The following is a 20,334-nucleotide window of genomic DNA, read 5'->3' as shown; positions in this document are numbered from 1 at the left end:
GCTCTATTTTTTTTTTGAGACGGAGTTTCGCTTTTGTTGCCCAGGCTGGAGTGCAATGGTGCGACCTGGGCTCACTGTAACATCCGCCTCCTGGGTTCAAGCAATTCTTCTATCTCAGCCTCCGGAGTAGCTGGGATCACAGGTACTCACCCCAACACCTGGCTAATTTTTTGTATTTTTAATAGAGATGGGGTTTCACCATGTTGGCCAGGCTGGTCTCAAACTCCTGACCTAAGGTGATCCACCCGCCTCAGCCTCCCAAAGTGCTGGGATTACAGGCATGAGCCACCACTCCTGGCCTCATGCCTAGCTCTTGATGTCATGATATGATTATTTTGGAAAGTTCTTTCTGTTTTGACAAAGCCTGGCTTTCAAGACTACATTGACTTGTGACATAATCTCCTTTTTAATATCAAAAATTGAATATTAGCTTTTTTTTTCATTTTGAACCATATCTATAACAATCCTAAAATTCTCTGAGGCATGTTTTTTAGATGTCTCTGGCAGAATAGGGAAAAAGTTCAGTTTAAGAAAATATAAAACAAAGTCAAAGCACATTAAAATATTACAAAAAAAGTTATTCTGTTTCATTTTTATCTTCTCACAAGACCTACTGTGAAACAACGGACAAATGTGACATGCAGCAAATTCTAGCTGAAAAACGAAGGATGAAAATATTTATATTTGTTCTTCAAGTTCTTTTTTGGGAGTACCTTTGAAAATAGAATTTGTATCACTGACTTTCTTGTAATTTATCACACACAAAAAAGTGAAATTAGGTCTTATTTTCAAGGAACTCACCAGGAATGCTGACTTAGTACTTGACATCTTTGCTATTTCCAAATGAATAATATCTGTCCCACCAAAAATAACCCTGAAGCCTTATATACTTTGTATTTCTTTGTGTTGCAGTCTTTGGATGAGGAGTGAACATTTGTTTCTTTTTGGTATTCCAGTAGTAACATCTCATAGGCAAACAAAGGCACACATAAAAATTATTATTATTATCTTGGTATGAATGTAACTTTTTTAGTATTAATTTGGGGCAGGCCAAAAGAGAAATTTCAGAAGCAGGACTTGTTGTAATATAGAGGTTTTGTGCTGTTACTGAAACTTTTTCTTCTTGGCATTCTTTAAAAAGAAACTTTCCTGAGATGCCTGGTGAGGTAACACGAGTGGCTTCTCTGGCCAGGATTTAGCTGCCTGCCCAGGAATAACTGTCTCCTAAGGGCCTGGCTCCTTGGTAGCATGTGCCAAGACACTGAGGACGAAATCTAACTACAATTCTAAAGTATTTGGCAGGTCAGTAGTTGATAGTACTAGAAGTATTCAAAAGAAATCGTAATATGATTGTGTTGACTTATAAAATAGGTAGCTGAAAGAAGTGAAAAAAGTCTCAATCACGTGGGATTTCTTTTTCACCAAAGCTTCATTATTTCTCATATTTTCAGTGTTTTATTTATAGAACTATAATTTAAAATATAATTTTTGGGAAACTATTAACTCTATGCATTTTGAGGTGTGATCTTGCCCATATCTGGGCAAGATATGGACAAGATCTTGCCCATATCGGGGCAAAATTTGTGTGTGTGTTTGTGTGTGTGTGTGTGTGTGTAGCATCAAATCTCTAGTAAGCCCAGCTTTAATATGGAAGTCATAAAGAGGAGAAATGAGTGAATGTTGCTGAAATTTACTTTATAGATGTTGCTTTTGGAAACTGCTGGTGAGCTAACACACTATCAGTTTTGCAAACTGATCTTTAGAATCCTATAACAAATTAAAAGTTTTAGTTATAAGATTGTCATATATATTGGAGGAATTACTAGAAGGGGGCATTTGTTTTTATGATGACTATTAATGGCTTTCTCTAGTTGCAAGTATGATCCAATATTTCCTCATCCGGTTTTTCTTCTATTTGTAATAGGCCCTGTTTCTTACTCGAAGAAGTGTTTCTCACCAGCGCTTAATAGGATGCAACACACAAAAAGGGCTAGTGAATCTGTTTGTTACACTCTACTTACTAAGGCTATGGCTACAATACTCCAGTGCTGAAGTCAGTGAAAAGGCATCATCCAAACACAATCCAAGGAAAATGCAAGCTGATACAGCACAAAGATGCTTTGTTTAAGAATGGCAGAAATTTCCAGCAACGATCTGGGAGAAAAAAAATGCAGGATGGGAGGGAATGTAATCAAATAACAAAACAAACCCAAACTAAAAGAGAATCTTTATAAACCAGCACAAGGACACTTTGTTTTTAAGTGCACACAATGAATTTTAAAGATCTTTGTTCAGAAGGGAAATAAAGTATTATGAAGGACTGACACATTTGATGGATGGATGGTTTCTGAAAAACCACATTATCAATTACTTTTTCCTTGTTTGGCTCCAGTCCAGTAATTTTTATTTGAACAAGCCACATGCTAGCATGGTTTTGATTGCAGGAAGTGACTGGTTGTTGTTAAAGGATACTATTTCACTGATGAGCTTATCTCTTCCTCCCCCCTCCCCTTTCTGATGGGACTCTGATATGAAAGGCACAGCTTCAGTTGTTATAAACAGAGTCAGGGATTGTTTGATAGACCCACCCGTGTTTTGCTTTCAGCCTTCTGTGGTACAATCCAGACAATGTATTCAGCAGGGCTTCAGAAAACAAACAGTTGAATTTGGCTTATTTCTGTTCTCAACTCTGACATGAAATTTTGATATCTCTAATGTTTGTCTCTCATAAATCTAAGTTTGTTAGCAAAAAAAAAGTTATGAATATTATATTCTTTTTTATATTAGACTATCTCAAGTGAACCCTACTGAGAAAAAAGAATCCTTATGGAACAGTGAAGCTAAAATGTATCAAAGATCTTCTCATACAATACAGTGCCTTGTTCTAGCTTTGCTTGTTTTCTAATCTTATCAAAACAAGTATATCAGAACATTATTAGTGTAAATATAAGAAATACGGCTAATTAAGCTATATTATTAAGTACTCTCAGTTTTCCCTTGCACTTAAAGAAAGATTTGGGGGCAGTCATCAGTGGACAGGAAATTATCTATGAAATCAATTGCTGACACACACAGAGCTGTGTGTGTGTGTGTGTGTGTGTGTCTGCTAGTCAAGATAACTTCCCTTATGATTGAATTTTTTTGTGTGTTACCATGCCTGAAACTTAAACTATTTCTAAGTTCCCAGAGTATCATGGTAACTATAGGCTTTGGATAGTTATTTAAGTATGTTTCCTAGTTCTATATTTTAAACACTAATTTTAGTGATTATTTCTCTGCTGAGAATTAAAAGTAAAAAGGTGGTCTTAAAGAATGGGCCATTTGATTATTCATCAGAACATGAAAACAATTCCAAATGAATTAAAATTTAACCTTGTTCAATGGAGGAAATACAAATTTAGCAACCATTTTGTTGACTTACTAATTCACATCAAAATTCTTCTAAAGATCTCCCAACATAGATATATAAAATATATTATTAACCACAACTTACTCCCTGAAAACCAAATGAAGAAAGCAAAACACATTTCATATCAAAATTATGTATCTAAATATCTTATTTCTTTCTGATGTGAAGGCAGCTTGGAAAACAGCAAACAAAACAAACCCTTCCAGAGGAAAAAAAGTCCTGGGTTTGAATTTGCTGGTTGGCTGAACTTAGACTAAGTTAGGGAACCTGAGGCTCCATGGATTCACCTTTAAAAAGAAGATGAGATGGAGATTATGGGATTGTATTCAATCATTTATATGAGGATGTGTGGCACACTCAATAAATGTTAGCTACCAATGGGGTTGATTACGGAACCTAGCTGTGGAATAAATATAAGTCCTTTCCAGGATATAAGAGAGCTTAGTGAGGCAAGATTCATACTAGAGCCTTTCCAGCACTCTAAGTCTTTATATTTATAATATCAAAAACAAAATTATACATCCCTTTATATATTTAGTCAGTTGAATTACTAGTTAGTACTCTATTTGCCAATTCTTCCTCCCTAAGCTATGACTTTGTATATATTTGGTTTTAATAATTAGTAAAGTTCTAGTTGTGTATGCAGTAGCTTTACAGATAATAAAAATTTAATTAAACTTACTTTGATGCAACTTTGATTATACAGTTTCCTAAGCATTGCATAAAAAATTCAAAAATGTATGTGACTATAATCCCTCATTCATCAAAAATCTAAAGTTCTCTCAAATTTTCAAAAGCTAAGTGTTAAATGTGGTTGTGTTAGGGTATTTTAAACATCCTGCTCTAGAACTGATAGAAAATGTACAGTTAACCATATCTTTTGCACAGTACAGTTGTTATTATAGTTTTTTTGTTTTTTGTTTTTTTGAGATGGAGCCTCCCTCTGTCACCCAGGCTGGAGTGCAGTGGCACGATCTTGGCTCACTGCAAGCTCTGCCTCCCGGGTTCACGCCATTCTCCTGCCTCAGCCTCCCGAGTAGCTGGGACTACAGGCACCCACCACCACGCCCGGCTAATTGTTTGTATTTTTAGTAAAGACGGGGTTTCACCATGTTAGGCAGGATGGTCTCCATTTCCTGACCTCATGATCTGCCTGCCTCAGCCTCCCAAAGTACTGGGATTACAGGTGTGAGCCACCGTGCCCAGCCATTATTATAGTTTTTATAGGTTAGAGGAAATCTCTGAATCTGACTAATTTTTACAACATGATTCACATGTTTACTGTTTTCAGAGCAAGTTGTTAGAGAAGGATTGCTGGCCAGCAATGTAAATGTTATAAAAATGTTTCCAAATTTAATTTGCAATAAATATCTGACAATTCGTTCACATTTTCAATGTCTTATGAAAATATATTTATATATGAAAATTGCAATCATAATAAATAATTTTCCGAATGATTAATCGTATGTTAAAAATTTCAAAGAATATAAAGTTCCTCTAAGGATTTAAAAATAAACTGTTTCAAGAAAGCATAAAGACCAAATTTCTTAACCTTATAAAGGAAAAAGTTCTTTATTGCTTTTAAGTCCTTGATGAAAATCATTCCTGGAGATTATAAGATTATTTTCAGAATGACTTTCCTTTTAAAAACTGTAATTTCTCTTTAATTTCTCACTGGAAAAATTATAAAAGGTGCCTGTCTGGATTACAAATTGGGAATGGAGTTATTTTTGCATTTCTCTCTTTCATATAGATGTTGCAAAAATTAGTCAGATTCAGAAATCTACCCTAAGCTATAAAAACACTACAGAGTAGCAGCTGTACTGGGGAAAAGTATGCCAATCATGCTAATCATAGATTTTCTATGAGGTGAGAGCAGATGAGGGAAGGAGAATTGCTAGACTGCACGGTGACTGAGTGGCCTCTGCTACTGAGCATTTCAAAGGGGCAGATATAACCAAGGGATGGGGATGGTTGATATTCCACTTTCAGTGTGTGCCCGTCTGACTCATTAACTCCCTCCATCCCCCAAAACTTCAGTAAAGGCATCACACATGGCTTGGGTCAAGGTACTTCAGAAGAGTACAGGATGTCCCAAAGGGTAGTCTGGTGTGGAAAATGGACAGATGAGCAGGGGGTATAGAAGGGAGATCAAGCTTTCATCAGAAACAAGAAATGACGGAGAAACAGAGATACTCCCACAGCAATCCCTGGAGCTACTGAGAAGGATGTTGAACTTCTTACTGTACTTGGGTTGATGATGAGTCATTCTTGTCTAAAGCTATAAAAACAAGGAATCCAGCAGAAGCTGGAGATGAGGGCATCCACTTCCTGACATATCGGTTATACTGATAACACCTTTCTATACATATAAACTTAGATTGTAGAGTTGGTATGTACCTGTATTAATACATACACACCAACTCTGAGCCAGGCCAGTCACTTTTCTCCGAGTTACAGTTTTCAAATTTTTAAGATGGTCACAACACCACCTGCTCTCCCCATCCAACAAGGTTTTGGAAGGAAGGAAAAGGCATATGGAAGAACTTTGTGAAGCACAAAGCATGATAATCATTGTAAGGCATTAAAAGGCAGCTCTAGGCTGGGCACTGTGGCTCTCACCTATAATCACAGCACTTTGGGAGGCTGAGGCAGGTGGGTCACTTGAGGTCAGGAGTTCTAGACCAGCCTGGTCAACATAGCAAAACCCCGTCTCTAACAAAGATATAAAAGTTAGCCAGGCCTGGTGGTCACGCCTATAATCACAGCTACTCAGGTGGCTGAGACACGAGAATTGCTTGAACCTGGGAGGCAGAGGTTGCAGCCGAGATCCCACCACTGCATGCTAGCCTGGGTGACAAAGGGAGACTTTGTCCAAAAAAAAAAAAAAAAAAAAAAAAAAAACAGAAAAAATATGTAGCTCTAGTAGAACAGAAAAAAAGTGGAATTTGAAAAGTCAAGTTTGATTCCCAACTTGTTTGCTTTACTGCTTGTATAATCTTCAAGAGGCCATTGGTTTCTGTGAACCTAGTTTCTTAGTCTGTAAAATGGGGATTATAATACCCATCCTGCTTCTCTGCTGGTAACTTTACATAGTACCAGAGGTAATAATATGTAACAACACTGTGTAAACACTCGGGGTTCATACAAAAATAAGGTATCGATGGTCTCTCTTGCAGACATATTTAATAAAAACCTGTAATAAAAGCATTCAAATTTTGTTCTATATAAAAGCAAGGAGCAGAAGCAGAGGGTGTCCCCATGAATCAAAATTTCTCAGAATATCATTGTCTTTTTGAAAAGTAGTAGTGCACTGGACTAGATATTACACTGTGAATGATGGCTCACACTATTTTACAAGGATTGCTATTAAAGGAAGTCGTGTGATTTACCAGAATTGTTCCAGGCTACATAATATTGAGGACAAGTCCTGAACTGAATTATAGCAGTAGGAGCCCACATAGTAGCATTAAGAATATAGTTCCTTACAGTTTAGATCATTTTATGAGACAACTAATCAATTTTCAACAAATGTGTCTACAGCCACTTTCCCCCAAATAATTTTCATTGCAGGAGATAATTTTTTCAGAAGTATTAAAAAGGGGTAAGGAAAATATAATCAACCTTAGCAGATGATCCTAATTCAAAATCCATTCCATATGACCAACTCTGAGATGATAAAATAAAACACTTTTTAGAGCAGCAAATGTTTGCATTTAGGGGAAAGGGGTTTAGAGATCATACTTACCTCCATTAAGGATAAAACACAACATACACGAGACCAGAAAGGTTAAAGGGGTTACCCAAAGTTAGCCAGATCATGGTAGACCGTGAATTGACCCACAGTTCTAATGAAAATAATACTGGACTTTCCAGCCAAGCATGGTGGCTCACGTCTGTAATCCCAGAGCTTTGGGAGGCTGAGGCAGTTAGATGGCTTGAGCTCAGGAGTTAGAGACTAGCATGGGCAACACGGTGAAATCTCATCTCTACCAAAAATACAAAAAATTAGCCAGGTGTAATGGCCTGCACCAGCTATCTGGGAGGCTGAGATGGGAAAATCGCTTGAGCCAGGGAGGTGGATGTTGCGGTGAGCTGAGATCGCACCACTGGACTCCAGCCTGAGCAAACAGAGTGAGACCCCATCTCAAAAAACAAATAAATAAAAATAATACTAGACTCTTACGAATTATTTTCTTGTACAAAGCAGCAAGATGTTTAGTTACACTTTCCTACACCTACCCCATTCCCACATCACTCATTTCAGAAAGGAAATGCGCAGATTTTCTCCTGTAATGTCTGCCCCATAGGCTGTTGTGATAGTTAGCAAGAGTGGGAGCCTGTGGAAAGGCACGGCAAGAGCAGCTGCATAGGTGTGAACCCCGCTGTTAGTTGAAAGTAAAAGGACTAGGGCTTCAGCACTGTGCATCTCTTTGGAACTTCCTTACTGAGCCTTCAGACACTCCGAGGTCGGAGGCTGAAGGGGGTGAGCCGTGCTTCCTGCAGCCATGATAATTCTCAGTTTCAGCCTTTGCACGGTGGCAGCTGCAACACAGTCATCTCCCTGATTCACCCTCTGCCCCCATTTTTGCAATAAAGCATCTGCTTGAAAAGGAGTAAACCAGGCAGGTGAATTGGATAGTGCTCAAATTACATACTTTAATTGAATGCTTATTTGTGGAATTCAGGTTTATGCAAGGTATTAAATCAGGAGGTAGGAGACAAGAGTTCTGATCTCTGCTTCAGTACTTACAAGCCATATAACCTTGGGCAAGTAACTTATTTCTGAGCCTCAGTTGATTAATCTTTAAAGTGGGGATAATAATATCTTGTTTGCTTAAAGGCAGGGGAATGAAACAGAAGCAGCTGTTAAAGATCCCTTCTAGATTTTAGAAAATTAAAGACAATGTGAGCTTTCCTCAAGTAAGGGAGTCATTTTTAGTAGTGTATTTCTTAGATATGATCTCTGTTATAGAGTATAAATAAGTTCACAGCTCTTTTTAACTATTCAAGACAATTGTTCAGACTAGCAAGAAGTCTAAGGTCTCCCTCAGCTCCATTGTTGACATAAGGTGACTTATAAAAGTCCTGTGCAGACTTATCTTCCTCACACACTCAGCCATTTATCCCGAAGCACCCCATTAATGCCAGGATGTCTAAGCCAAAAGGAGATTCGTATCTTCAATAAAGAGTTATTTCCGAATGAGAAAGATCCATACTTCCTGCCTCTGTATTGCAGCTAGTGAATTTGGGTCACTGGTCCATTCTCCTGTTGACTTTAAGGTGAGTTCTAGATAGCCCCTCCCATATACACCACTGTGTCTGCACCATAATCTCTGGGAGGGAAGAGAAAGCTTCAGTGCTCCTTCTTGCCTGCAGACTTAATTAGGGATAATCTCAAAGCATTCAAATAATGTAGCATTTCAATAAGGAAAGTTATTTCGTCCCAGAAGCCTCCTTAGTACCTATGCAAATTTGGCCACTCCACTCCCAAGCCAAGTTCCCTCCCTACAAAAAGGCAACGGGTACCTACATGCCTTTTATCCATCAAGATAAGAAAGGACATCCCAACACAAAGATGGCTTGGCAGTCTTCACCACTAAACATCGAGGCAGCTGGCAACAAAGCTCTGCCTAACCAGACAAGTTAAGAAATTTGTCACTCTCTTTAGCATTGATGTCCTGAATCTTTTTCAATAATGAGTTTTCTGTCCAGTTCTCTCTATCTTAACATAGATGGGAGGATGGTTTCTGAGCAAGTCAATTGCAGATCTAGAAATGGATGTGCATGTCCTGGATTCTCTATGATCATCACTGTTCTAGCTATATATTCAATGCAGAGCTTGACATTCAGACTTGCATAGGCATCCTCTATCCAAATTAAAATGGACCCATCACTCATTAGTGGGGGTGAGGTAGTGGCAGTACCAAAGGATGTGTGTGTGGGAAGGCAGGGTGTGTGCGTCTGTACTCTTTATCAGCTGCCCCCAATTAAAAACATTTGATAATTCTTTAATATGACAAAGGGTACTTTCTTAATCTTAGGTCAAGTGTGAATGTGGGCACCTTATACCAAGTTGCTATTTGTAATGATCTTATCACTCCCTGCTTACGAGCCTTTCTCCCTCCACAATGGCTATTATAATCAGAGTAGAAAATGAATGCTTTTATCAGGCATAAGAAGTTCAATGTGACCAGAATCCAGTGATGTAGCCATGACCTAATCTTATATTACTCTGTCTCTAGCATGTACCAGTCTTTAAAAAATGCTCACATTCACCAACACTTCCTCAAATGAGGCTTTTGAATCCACCTGAAATTTGCTTCTCAGTGATTTTTGCTTTGGCTGACTCTTTCTAGGCATTCAGCCTTCTGCTTAAATGTCACCTCCTCCAAGAAGGCTTCTATGAACTCCCATCTGAACTAGTTCTACTACTCCTGTCACTCCTTCATATTATGCAACTGTTTGTCTATCTCCCTCCATCAGAATGTAAGCAGCAGCAAGAAAGACACTTTGCTTATGTTGTTTACCGTATCAATTGGGATCCGATCAAGAGAGAAAAACAGTAATTTCAATGAGGAAAGTTCAATATAAAAAATTATTACCTATAACAGGGAATTGGAGCAAAGGGGGATTGGTAAGAGGTAAAGAGAACTCTAAATAACACAGAAATAGAGATATAAGGAAAAGCTACTTACCCTAGGGCTGAGATACAGCATCTCGAAAAGAACTCCTCCAAGACCCAGACACACTCATAGGGCTGGCTGAGATCCAGACTTTGCTGGAGAGGGAACAGTTGTAACTTCCTGAGTAGCAGGAAAGCCCTGCTAGAATTCTGCCTTCTGGAACTTGCTAGAAATCCACATTCCAGAACTTGTTGGAAATCCATTCTCTGGGGTTCCAAGGAAAGCTGTTGAGGGAGGTGTCTCATTAGAGGCACTTGCTCCAAAGCCACCTAAGGGGCTTCTGGAGGAAGCTGCTGGCTGCTGGGTGCTGCTGCTTGCTACCTGTGCTGTAGGAACCTTCCCAGTATGCAACCAGAGCCAGGAACCAGGAAACCAAACCCTTTCCTCCTGCAATGTCTCTCCAGGGCCTTCTATTGACCTAGCTTTTGTAACAGCTGCAAAATATTTAAAGGGCTCAGATTCAGTTTCACCAGGCAGGCAATGAGGATGAATTTGGAGCTAAGAGGCGACATATTAATAATAGCCATTTTTATTGTGAAATCCCCATATTCTGGCACGTAGTAGGTTTAATAAATATTTGGTGAAGTAATAAATAAGTGATTTACATCTAACCTAAGTGAAAAGCATGCTTGGCATATGCCACTTCAAGATTGGAGCTTTCAGGCCTAGCTTTTAACATGAAAGTTGCTGCCAAGTGCCTCCCATATGAAAACTCTGGAACCCCCCAGCTGTCCCCCACTCTGTGGTAGGGATAAGACAGGCCCCCAGATAACATCATAGCTTGGCTCAAGTTAGTGAGAAGTGCAATGAGGCAAGCACAGCAGAGAAAAGGAGACAAAAGTGGCCATGAGCCCCACTTAGTCTGTGTTAGGGCTAGGGCTGGGCCACCAGTTGCTTCATTTGGCATCTTTCTGAGACATTGAGGTGAGTTATATAGCTTTGCCACATGGCCAAAATGTGAAACACATCCAAGGGCTATATTTTAATACAGAACTTAAAAAATAAAGAAACATCTTGATTTCTCTAGCCACTTGTCTGTTGACACAAACCATCGAGAGAGATTAGGGGAAAGATCCCTGCTATAAGCGATTTGATATTTCCTAACAGAGCAAAGTTTCCTGTTTGTCCACTGACCCTTTCAAAAGCTCTTCGGGTTCTATTCTTAGAATTCTCGTTTCCTGTCCTGGGAGAAAACTGCACTGAATTTCAATAAATACGACCCAAATGATGTGGAAACTTCCTATAAGGATGCAATGTAGTATTCATTCATTAACGCCATCAACAAATATTTACTGAGCACCAACTACCAGATAGTGATGGCAGACATAATTTGGGGCGTTTGGAGTGCAACTGTGAACACAACCAGGTCCCTGTTCTCATGGAACTTGCTAACATTCTGGCTAAAATAGAGAACATGGAACTTCCTAGAGAGGCACTGTGGGTGATTTCACAAACCATTGAAAACCTCTAGTGGGAGTAAACAACTAACCAACCTTAGAATAAAACATGGTTGTTGCTGGTGTTCTTAGAAACTTCGCTATCCTCGTGTACAAACTGTATCACTAAAGTCTTCTCACTTTTGATTCTTGGGAAGCTTTCAGAGCAGGGCTGTCTAATGGAAATATGTAAGCCTCATAATTTAAAATTTTCTAGGAACAAAGTTAAAAAAGTAAAAAGAGGCTGGGCACAGTGGCTCAAGCCTGTAATCCAAGCACTTTGGGAGGCTGAGGCGGGCGGATCACCTGAGGTCAGGAGTTTAAGACCAGCCTGACCAACATGGAGAAACCCCGTCTCTACTAAAAATACAAAAAATTAGCTGGGCGTGGTGGCGCATGCCTGTAATCCCAGCTACTCGGGAGGCTGAGGCAGGAGAATCGCTTGAACCCAGGAGGCGGAGGTTGCGGTGAGCCGAGATCACGCCATTGCACTCCAGCCTGGGCAACAAGAGCAAAACTCTGTCTCAAAAAAAAAAAAAACAACAGTGTGTGCCTGCAGTCCCAACAACACTGGAGGCTCAGGCAGGAGGACAGCTTGAGCTTCAGAGTTTGAGGCCAGCCTAGGCAACACAGGAAGACGCCCATCAATACAATAAATAAATAAATAGAAACAGACAAAATTAATTTTACAAATTTTTTAACTGAGTTATTCAAAATGTGATCACAATTTTGACATAATTATAAATTATTGAGCTGCAGTTTTTTCACATTGATTTTTTCAAAATCCCACATATATGTGTACTTACAGCACATCTCATTTTGAATTGGACATATTTCAAGCGCTTAACAGTCACATGTGGCTAGGTATGGAACAGCAGAGGTTCAGAAAACTGTCAAAAGGAGTTCTCTGTCCTCTTATTTTGGGGATGGAGGCGAAAATATTTGCCTAATTGATACATTCTGTGAACTTTGGCTCCGGGATTTTAGTATGAAATTAGAGGCAGGTGAAGACCACCATAGCCTTCGTTTGCACCAGCTCATTACAGGGGCCAGAACGGAAGGAGGTTCACAGAACGTGCTAGGTTGGACATTAAGTCACTGAGTCGTCCACTGAGGAAAGGGATATCATTAAGAAGAATAGTTTTCCACTAACGCCGAACCAGGGGCACCATCTCAGCCAACAGGTCAAGTTACAGTAGGCAAGCACGCCTAGAAATAAACATCTAAAACCCAGCCTGTTACATTAGCCAACACTCTTCTTGACTTTTTCCGAATTTTTTCCCTGTTCCCAAGATTAGACGCTCGCTAGGAAAGACTGCGAGCCTCAGCGGCCTCCCCTTGAACTGGGGCGCTGCCTCCAGCTGGACACGGACTAAGGATGGAAGGGTGCACTGACGGGGGCCGCCGCCATTTCCCAGGCCCCTCCCTAGGGGTGCCCCTCCTCAGCCATGGCTGCCCCTTTCTCTCCTCCTCCAGCATCTGCCCCTGGGGCCACCCCACCTTTCCGCCATCTCTCGGGACCGCGTGGCACCCTTATCTGTTTTAACGGGGATAAACTTGACTTGCTTCTCCAAAGAGCGGGAAAAAGAGGCGCAGTCTTGGTACTGATGTGGGGGAGGCAACGTCCCAGGGCGCGCAGGGGCGTTTTCTACCCGTGCCCTGTCGGCCTGCTCTGTTCAGTACCGACCATTTGCGGGGTTTACGTGGCCCAGTCGGCAAAGTTTCTTTGGAGATCCAGCGTCTCTGATTCCCGGATCTTCAGCCCTACCCGGAGACCCCACGGTTACTGCCCCGTGACCCCCGATGGAGCGTCGGGATGCGCTTTCTCTCCGAGTGCCTCCGGGGGTGGAGGGAGGGAGGCTTGTTTCGGAACTAAATGGCAATCACAGCCTCCGCGGGGCTCGGAGGGACGAGCTCCCCGCCCACCCCGCGGCCCAGGCCCCAGCCAGCATCTCGCGACTCCATTTCTGGCTCTAAACAAGAACAGGGGACCGAGTCCGCGTTCACACGGAAAATTATGCCGGCTCCAGCGGCGCGTAAAATTGATGTGAACCGAACGAAGTAGGATCAGCGTGATCCTCCCCCTCTTGTCTCAACAGGGGTTTCGGCGCGTTACACAAGGCCGAGCTTGTCTCTTTAAGGAGACATTGGACCCTAATTAGTCCGCATTCCTAGCGCGGCTGCGGAGCGAGGGGCCGAAGGTGTCTGGGTTGGGAGACGGGTGGGCGGGAGGACGAGACTCGGAAGGAGATCTTTTGACCAGCCCCCAGGCTCACTGCCCCCTCCACCCTCTTTATTTTGCCGCCGCCACCACCACCAACACCTAATTCTGAAGATGCAGCCAGGGCAGCAGCAACAGCAGCAGCCGCCGATTCTCCCAGCCCCACGTTACTTTGATTGACAGCTGAACAAATGTTTCTCCGGTTCGAACGCTCGCGCTAAGGAACGTCAGCCAAGGCGAAGCTCCGCCGTGGGCGGGCCATCTCCGCCCCGCCTCCGCCAACCTCATTCCTCTTCGTTAATTGGTCGGAGCTACAGGCGACGCCCGGCCCCCACGTGGGTTTCAGCTGGGTTGGCTCCTCCCCGCTGGCTTGCCATTTGTCAGCAGTGAAATGATGGGCACTAACACAGAACAGCGATTAATGTTCAGCCACCTCTGATTGGTTGCTGGAGACGCCTACCGCAACGGGGGAGGGCGGGGCGTTTGGAGAGCTCCCCAGAGCGCTCGCGTGGCGGGCCGGTGATTGTAGTCAATATGGCCGTATTCTCAGGCAGGGTCGCCCGGAGAGGACTACATCTCCCGGGATGCTGCGCGGCCGCCCCGCGGAAGATTGTGAATATGTATCAGAATGTTAATGATTAGCTGCTGCTAAATTTGGTCAAAGAAGTCACCTACACAGAGCGTGTTGTTAGAGCTGTTCTGAGCGGGTGTTTGGGTTGTTGGCTGCTTTCTTCCCCCTTTCTCACACACTTGTATATTATTTTGAGGTGGTGTTCGCAGAGTTTGAAAGGAGAGAGAATTAAAAAAAAAGCCGCAAGCGTTTCACTCTTTTATTTTTATAATCCCCTTCAATTTGGGGTTAAAAAAAAGACAAGAAAACAGGAAGGAAGAAAAATAAGGAAATGAGATGTGGTAAAAGAAGCTAAAAGGTGCCTTTTAAAAGATCGTTGCTGTGAAGTGAAAAAAATCTCCAGAGAACCCAAAAAGCACCGCCGAGACCTCTTCCGAACCAAAGGAGTTTGTGTTTGCTTTTAGGGAAGAAGAAAGATCATTCATTCGGAGGAATAACAACCAATTAAAAGACAAATAAAAAAAGTTTGGAGTGGGACGCAGAGCGAGCGAGAGGCGCTGCTGGCGGGCGGTGGGGCGCGGAGCTCGCACTTTCCCGGCCGGGTGAGCGGCGGCCGCGGCGCCGGGCTCGGCGGGTGCGCCTCGGCGGAGCGAACGTCGGAGCGTTGCCTTGGGAGACGCGCGCCGGACAATGCCCGCGACGGACCAGTGACGCCCGCGGGGAATGCGGAGCGGCCCGGCAGCCGGCACCCAGCCGCCGCCGCGCGTTCCTGCCGCCCGTGTCACGCGAGACCCGGCGGGGGCCGGGACCGCCCGAGCCGCCCCTCAGACCGAGCTAGCCGCCTCCGCTGCCGCGGCCGCCTCCTCTTCGGGGCCATTAAAGCCAATGAGCCGCGCGCCTCTGCCGAGCGCAGCCAACTAAATCGGCTTGGATGATTCGCGACCTGAGCAAGATGTACCCGCAGACTAGACACCCGGTGAGTGCGGGCGGCGGGGCGCGGGCTCGCCGGGTGCTGGGGGATTCCCCGCGTCGCCCCCTGCGCACCGAGTTGTGTCTTTCGGCCGGAGGGGCGTGGAGAGCCGCAAGAAATCGGCGCCCCGCGCCAGGAGCAGCCCGCCCGCCATCACCCCCACCCCCGGCGCAGTGGCCCTCGGAGGGGGTGCGGAGAGGCAATTGAGTTGTAGCCATTTTCTTATTGTTGTCTTTGAAGCCCCTGGAAGCCGCGCCGAGCCGTTTGCGGTCCCCGCGCCGCGACTCCTCGAGGGGGGGTGGCGAGCGATGAAGGAGGCGCGACTCCGCGCCCGGGCGGGGAGGGCGCCCTCGGCGGCGGCGCTGCTGGGCTGGCTGCGGCTCCGAAGTGCGGGACGCCGGCCCCTGGCGCCGCGGGCCCCCGGGGCGAGCGAGCGAACGAACGAACGAGCCGAGAGGGTGGCGGCCGTCCCCCTCCTCCCCCGGCCTGACCGCAGCCCGACGCCATGGCGCGGGTCCCCCCGACGGGCCAGTTTCGATTCCGGGTGAGGAGGGAGTGGGCGCGGCGCGCGGGTCCCTGGGTGCCCGTCTTTGGCCGGGGAGGGGAGACGGGGCTCGAACCCTCGGGGTCCGGGGCGCGGGGGCCTGCGGGCGGGAGTATGCGGGGCCCCAGGACCACCTCGAAACCAGCCTCTGCCTGGGCTGTTGGGCGCGAAGAGGGTTGCGGGAGGAGAGTTTTAATCGCTCTTTGCCTGCGTGCGCGATGACCTCCTCACCCCCCGCTAACGCCGCGTGGTATGTTTTCTCCGTCTCCCTGCTTCGCCTGTGATGTGGGCTAATTAAATATTTTATTGTTGTTCTTCAGGCACCGCATCAGCCTGCTCAACCCTTTAAATTTACAATTTCCGAATCCTGTGATCGGATTAAGGAAGAGTTTCAGTTTTTACAGGCTCAATACCACAGGTAACGATATTGACTTTAGCTGATCCTCCTGTTTGCTTAGCTCTTGTCTCCCCGACAAATACACACAAACACCCTTCTCCTTTTTTGTGGGGGCGTCACAAAGGTATTATTTTTTTTTCTCGGTGGGCAGAAAGGGCAAATCAAGGCCTCCTTCCTTAGGCAGGTGTAAATAAATTAAACATTTCTTCTACCGTAAATAAAAAGAAGGCAGAACAGTCGAAACTGGAGAGACTTGGAAAACGCTGAGGCCAAACTTTCGATATTGATTTATTGGGGCCGGGAGAATGAAAGGTTGGGAAGATTCTGGGGCCTTTTGACATCCTTGGTTCTTTATTACTCCGGACTTGATTCCTTCTCACTTCTTTCTGCCATTCCACTGAAGAGCTGAGAGCCCAGGGAAGTCGGAGTGAGCGATTTCATTACTTTTATGCAAAAAAAAAAAAAAAAAAAAAATGTTTTCATCTTATAGACGATTTTTAGACTTAGGGTGCCTTTGAGACATTTTTCTTTAGCTGGCTTTTTAATGATGCCTAATTCTTATTTCATAAATGCAAGAACCAAAACAAGCCACTGAACCCGATTGGCACTTTGCCCCTGGGTGGTGGTATTCAACTTGTCTGTGTTTTGGAGGGAAAAAAACAAGACATCATTCATAAGACATGCTTGATTCATATTTTCATTAATCTCTTTGTAGAACATTAAAGAAACTGACGTTTTGGAGGACTTATTTGTGCTTGTATGTGCAGTCATTATTGAGGTTTATTTTCGTGTTTGTTTTATTAAGTGAATATTCAATTCTGGAGGAAGTTCCTGAATTAAACTGATACGAGGATTTGTTTCCTTAAAACTTAATTAAAAAAAAAAATCCTAAAAACAAAAAACCACATATATGATCCTTATTGAAGGGGCAAGTACAGACTGGTTCCCACCACCCCTTTCCCCTTTCCCTTTCCGTAATGATGGGGGTGTTTATTTAAGATTGTTGATTTAGTCGTTTGTAGGTGAGATTTAGAATATGTGTTTAAGAGTTGAAGGATGTTAAGATCATTGTACTTAGAGTATCTTATGTCTTGAACAGTCTGAAGCTGGAATGTGAGAAACTCGCCAGTGAGAAGACAGAGATGCAGCGGCATTATGTCATGGTAAGAAAACCATGTCACAGATTCAAAGTGCCTATTAGTTTGGAATACCAAAAACAAGAATACGTTTAAATCGCTGGAGGCTGCAAGATAGATCACAGTCACCCTGCCAGTGCAGTTGAAGTTGTGGGAATATGTCTATTAGCAACCTGTAATTCTAGGATGTTATAACTTGCCTTTGACAACTGGCTTTGATTGGAATTTTCAGAAAGTTCAGGCACATGGGGTATAATTTTCTGTGCTTTGTTTTTACAGATCAAAAAAAGAATAAAAACAAAACCTTGTTTGTTTTGTCACAAGCAAAAATGTTTTTGTGTTAGTGGCTTTCTTTGTTGTTTTATTGCTCTTGCTCCAAACAATTTTAGCCAGTTTTTCTGTATGCTGTTAACATTTTAATGTCTTATTATTAAAGACATTATTAAAAATAATATTTTATTTCTTTGAAAAGGAGTGATGGATAAGGAAAGACAGCAGACAATTTTTCAAATTTTTTTCTCACTATGTTACTATTACATTAATATTTGTATGTTTTCAGTTTCTATAGTGTTATATTGGTTTGAGGAATGTTGTAGTATCCTGTATAACTGATTTGTTCTGCCAGAATTTCTATGCTAGTTATACTACACGTTCAAAAAACCAGATCTGCTTTTACAGAAGTATTATGAAGCATATTTTTATGATTGTCCAAGAAAGCTCCAGAATAACCTACTCATTTATTTTTCTGTCTAGCTTTTTTGCTTTGAATATGTGAATATGAGCAGTACACTAACAAATCAGAAATCAAACTCTTAAGTAGCATCACCTTTTCCAACCTTCCTTTCAAAACATCAGCGTTTGTATAACGCATTCTTTGCTGTTAACTTGCCTGCTGTGCCTAGGAATTAAGAGTCCGTAGGATACCAAATTTTCATCAGACTTTTTTGATGCATCTGCTTGGGATGTATAAAGACAACTGAAGATGTTAAGAATGCTGTGTTTGAATTTAATTTTTCTTAGTTTTGTGTGTTTTCTCTTAGAATTTGTGTCTTAAGATGGTTAAAGATAGTGATGGGCTCTTGATTTACTGGTGTAGATTATATGAAGATACTGGTTTAGGTGAGGCTTTTATGTTTGTTTCAGATTTACTTGGGGCATTTTGAACAAACTAGGAAGACTGTTTGATGAAAGTCATGCATTTAATTGCTTTTCCTTCTTTGACAGTATTATGAAATGTCCTATGGGTTGAATATAGAAATGCACAAGCAGGTAAGTTATTTCTTTATAACCATTTTAAATGACAGTAATACTGGTACACTTTGAAAAGAAAATTGTATGTTTTGCAGTTTTATTCTGCAAGCCGTTGTGGCTACCTGTATTTAAAGGACTGGGTAGTGAAGAAAATGCTGTTTTTTCATGTGTGGCTCCCCATCTTTCTTTCATATTATCCTAATTTTTATAATTTAAAAATGTTATTTTAAAAAGTCTGAATACATATTAAACTCTGTACACTTTCAACAGCAGGATGCTAAATTTTAAAATCCTCTTGTTATTCTTCTGAAAGAGTTGCTTTATGTATTTTGGGCATTGCAAACTTGTCTTGTGAAAGAGCTTTTCTTGGAAAATATTAAAAAGTAAAATTGTGTGGCGCCTTCGTTGGCTTAATGTGAAAGAATGGGTAGAGGGTGAGCTGGGAGGATGAAAATGAAATCTGTGGAGCTACAAAAGAAATTGATGTAAAATCCTTGTACTGGTCCCCTGAGGCTACTTAGTTGGGTCTTACCAAGAACTATAACCGTTACTTCCAAAATTTGTACAGAGTAAATGAGCCTGATAGGAGGATGTGATAAGGTTCAACATGGGGTCTTGAAATCTAGCAATTAGTTCAGTAGCAAAAAAAAAAAAAAAAAAAAGATAATCATTAGTCAGAAAGCACTGAGAGAGATACGACTCAGTCTTCTTTTTGTGCAGGAGACTGAATAAAATGGTTTGGCTTAAATTTCCTAGACAGAAGAATAATAGCGGGTGTATATATATATATATATATATCTCTATATATATACACACAAATATATATACATATATATATATAAAAAATATTGTTTGGCAATAGTAATTCCTCTAGGAAGCATTTATTTTTAGTGATCTCCTAGTGGAAGCACTTCAGGTCTCATCAGCCATTTCAGAATAGGTGTGTATGTGTTTGCCTGCTGGGAAAAAGACAAGGGAAAACTTACTGCTTTTCATTTCCTATTTATGGTCAAGGTGGATGTCATTACTTTCTAAGTTGAGAAAATATGAAATGAGCACATACTATTAGGCCTTCACTATTTATGGATTCCTTTTTGGGTATAGTTATTTTCTACATGCTCAGAACATCCCAGATAGTAGATCTTTAAAAGATGGCTGTTAGACAATAAAGGCAATCTGATGAACAGTATTTGAAAACAAAAAGTTGGAAAAAAATGAGACGTTGCTTACATTGAGGACTTTTAATTTCAGATACTGTTTTACTTTGTATGCTATTTGGTTATGTCAATATTAGCATTATAGTATAGTTTGAATGGCCTGTTGAAATTAAATTCTTATTTTGGCATCTTTGTCATTTCTGTTTAGATTAGTAATGTAAATATCTTCTGCTTAAACAAAATCCGTTCAATCTTGTGGATGGACTTCTCTTAGTTCTACCTTACAGGAATAAATTACATGAGAGATATTGTTTGTTAATTATTTCATTACATTTCCTTTGAGGTCTGGATCTTGTGTATGTCTCTTTTTTTGTCTGCACCCCACTCCCCAAAATTAATTAGTGTCTTTTTAAAGATTGGACCAGATGATTAATTTAGTCCCTTTATTTCTCCTTCTGTATCTTGTTTACCCTAACCACTTAGTTTCCAGTTCTCCTTGTACCATCTACATTTCTAACAGGCACGTAGCTTGTATTTGGCTGTATGTATTTCTTTT

General features: G+C 42.0%; 2 protein-coding genes across 31 annotated transcripts in view; one reads left to right on the top strand and one right to left on the bottom strand.

Moving 5' to 3' along the window:
• The window catches only part of LOC129479286 (uncharacterized), a 76,300-nt gene extending 62,198 nt beyond the window's left edge, over positions 1-14,102 (bottom strand). For 2 of the 7 annotated variants that reach the window (XM_055272181.1, XM_055272182.1), the window contains exons 1-3: positions 13,924-14,102; positions 10,108-10,319; positions 2,022-2,154 (exon numbers count right to left, since the gene is read on the bottom strand). In XM_055272181.1, the coding sequence (XP_055128156.1) occupies positions 2,055-2,154; positions 10,108-10,319; positions 13,924-14,040 (429 nt within the window). In that variant the 5' untranslated portion in view covers positions 14,041-14,102 and the 3' untranslated portion in view covers positions 2,022-2,054. Of the gene's footprint in view, positions 1-2,021; positions 2,155-10,103; positions 10,429-13,923 lie in introns of those variants that run through there. The other 5 variants (XM_063636960.1, XM_063636961.1, XR_008656634.1 and 2 more) reach the window with 3 other exon arrangements.
• A 302-nt stretch (positions 14,103-14,404) lies between these two features.
• Positions 14,405-20,334, top strand: part of LOC129479284 (transducin-like enhancer protein 4) — a 151,844-nt gene continuing 145,914 nt past the window's right edge. For 17 of the 24 annotated variants that reach the window (XM_055272169.2, XM_055272159.2, XM_055272168.2 and 14 more), the window contains exons 1-4: positions 14,405-15,299; positions 16,158-16,255; positions 17,334-17,397; positions 18,595-18,639. In XM_055272169.2, coding sequence (XP_055128144.1) covers positions 15,255-15,299; positions 16,158-16,255; positions 17,334-17,397; positions 18,595-18,639 — 252 coding nt within the window. In that variant the 5' untranslated portion in view covers positions 14,405-15,254. Of the gene's footprint in view, positions 15,300-15,630; positions 15,838-16,157; positions 16,256-17,333; positions 17,398-18,594; positions 18,640-20,334 lie in introns of those variants that run through there. The other 7 variants (XM_055272170.2, XM_055272177.2, XM_055272174.2 and 4 more) reach the window with 2 other exon arrangements.

This window comes from Symphalangus syndactylus, chromosome 3 (genome assembly GCF_028878055.3).
Source record: "Symphalangus syndactylus isolate Jambi chromosome 3, NHGRI_mSymSyn1-v2.1_pri, whole genome shotgun sequence".
NCBI lineage: Eukaryota > Metazoa > Chordata > Mammalia > Primates > Hylobatidae > Symphalangus > Symphalangus syndactylus.
The sequence above is the reverse complement of the archived record's forward strand: the minus strand, read 5'-3'. Positions and strand labels throughout refer to the sequence as shown.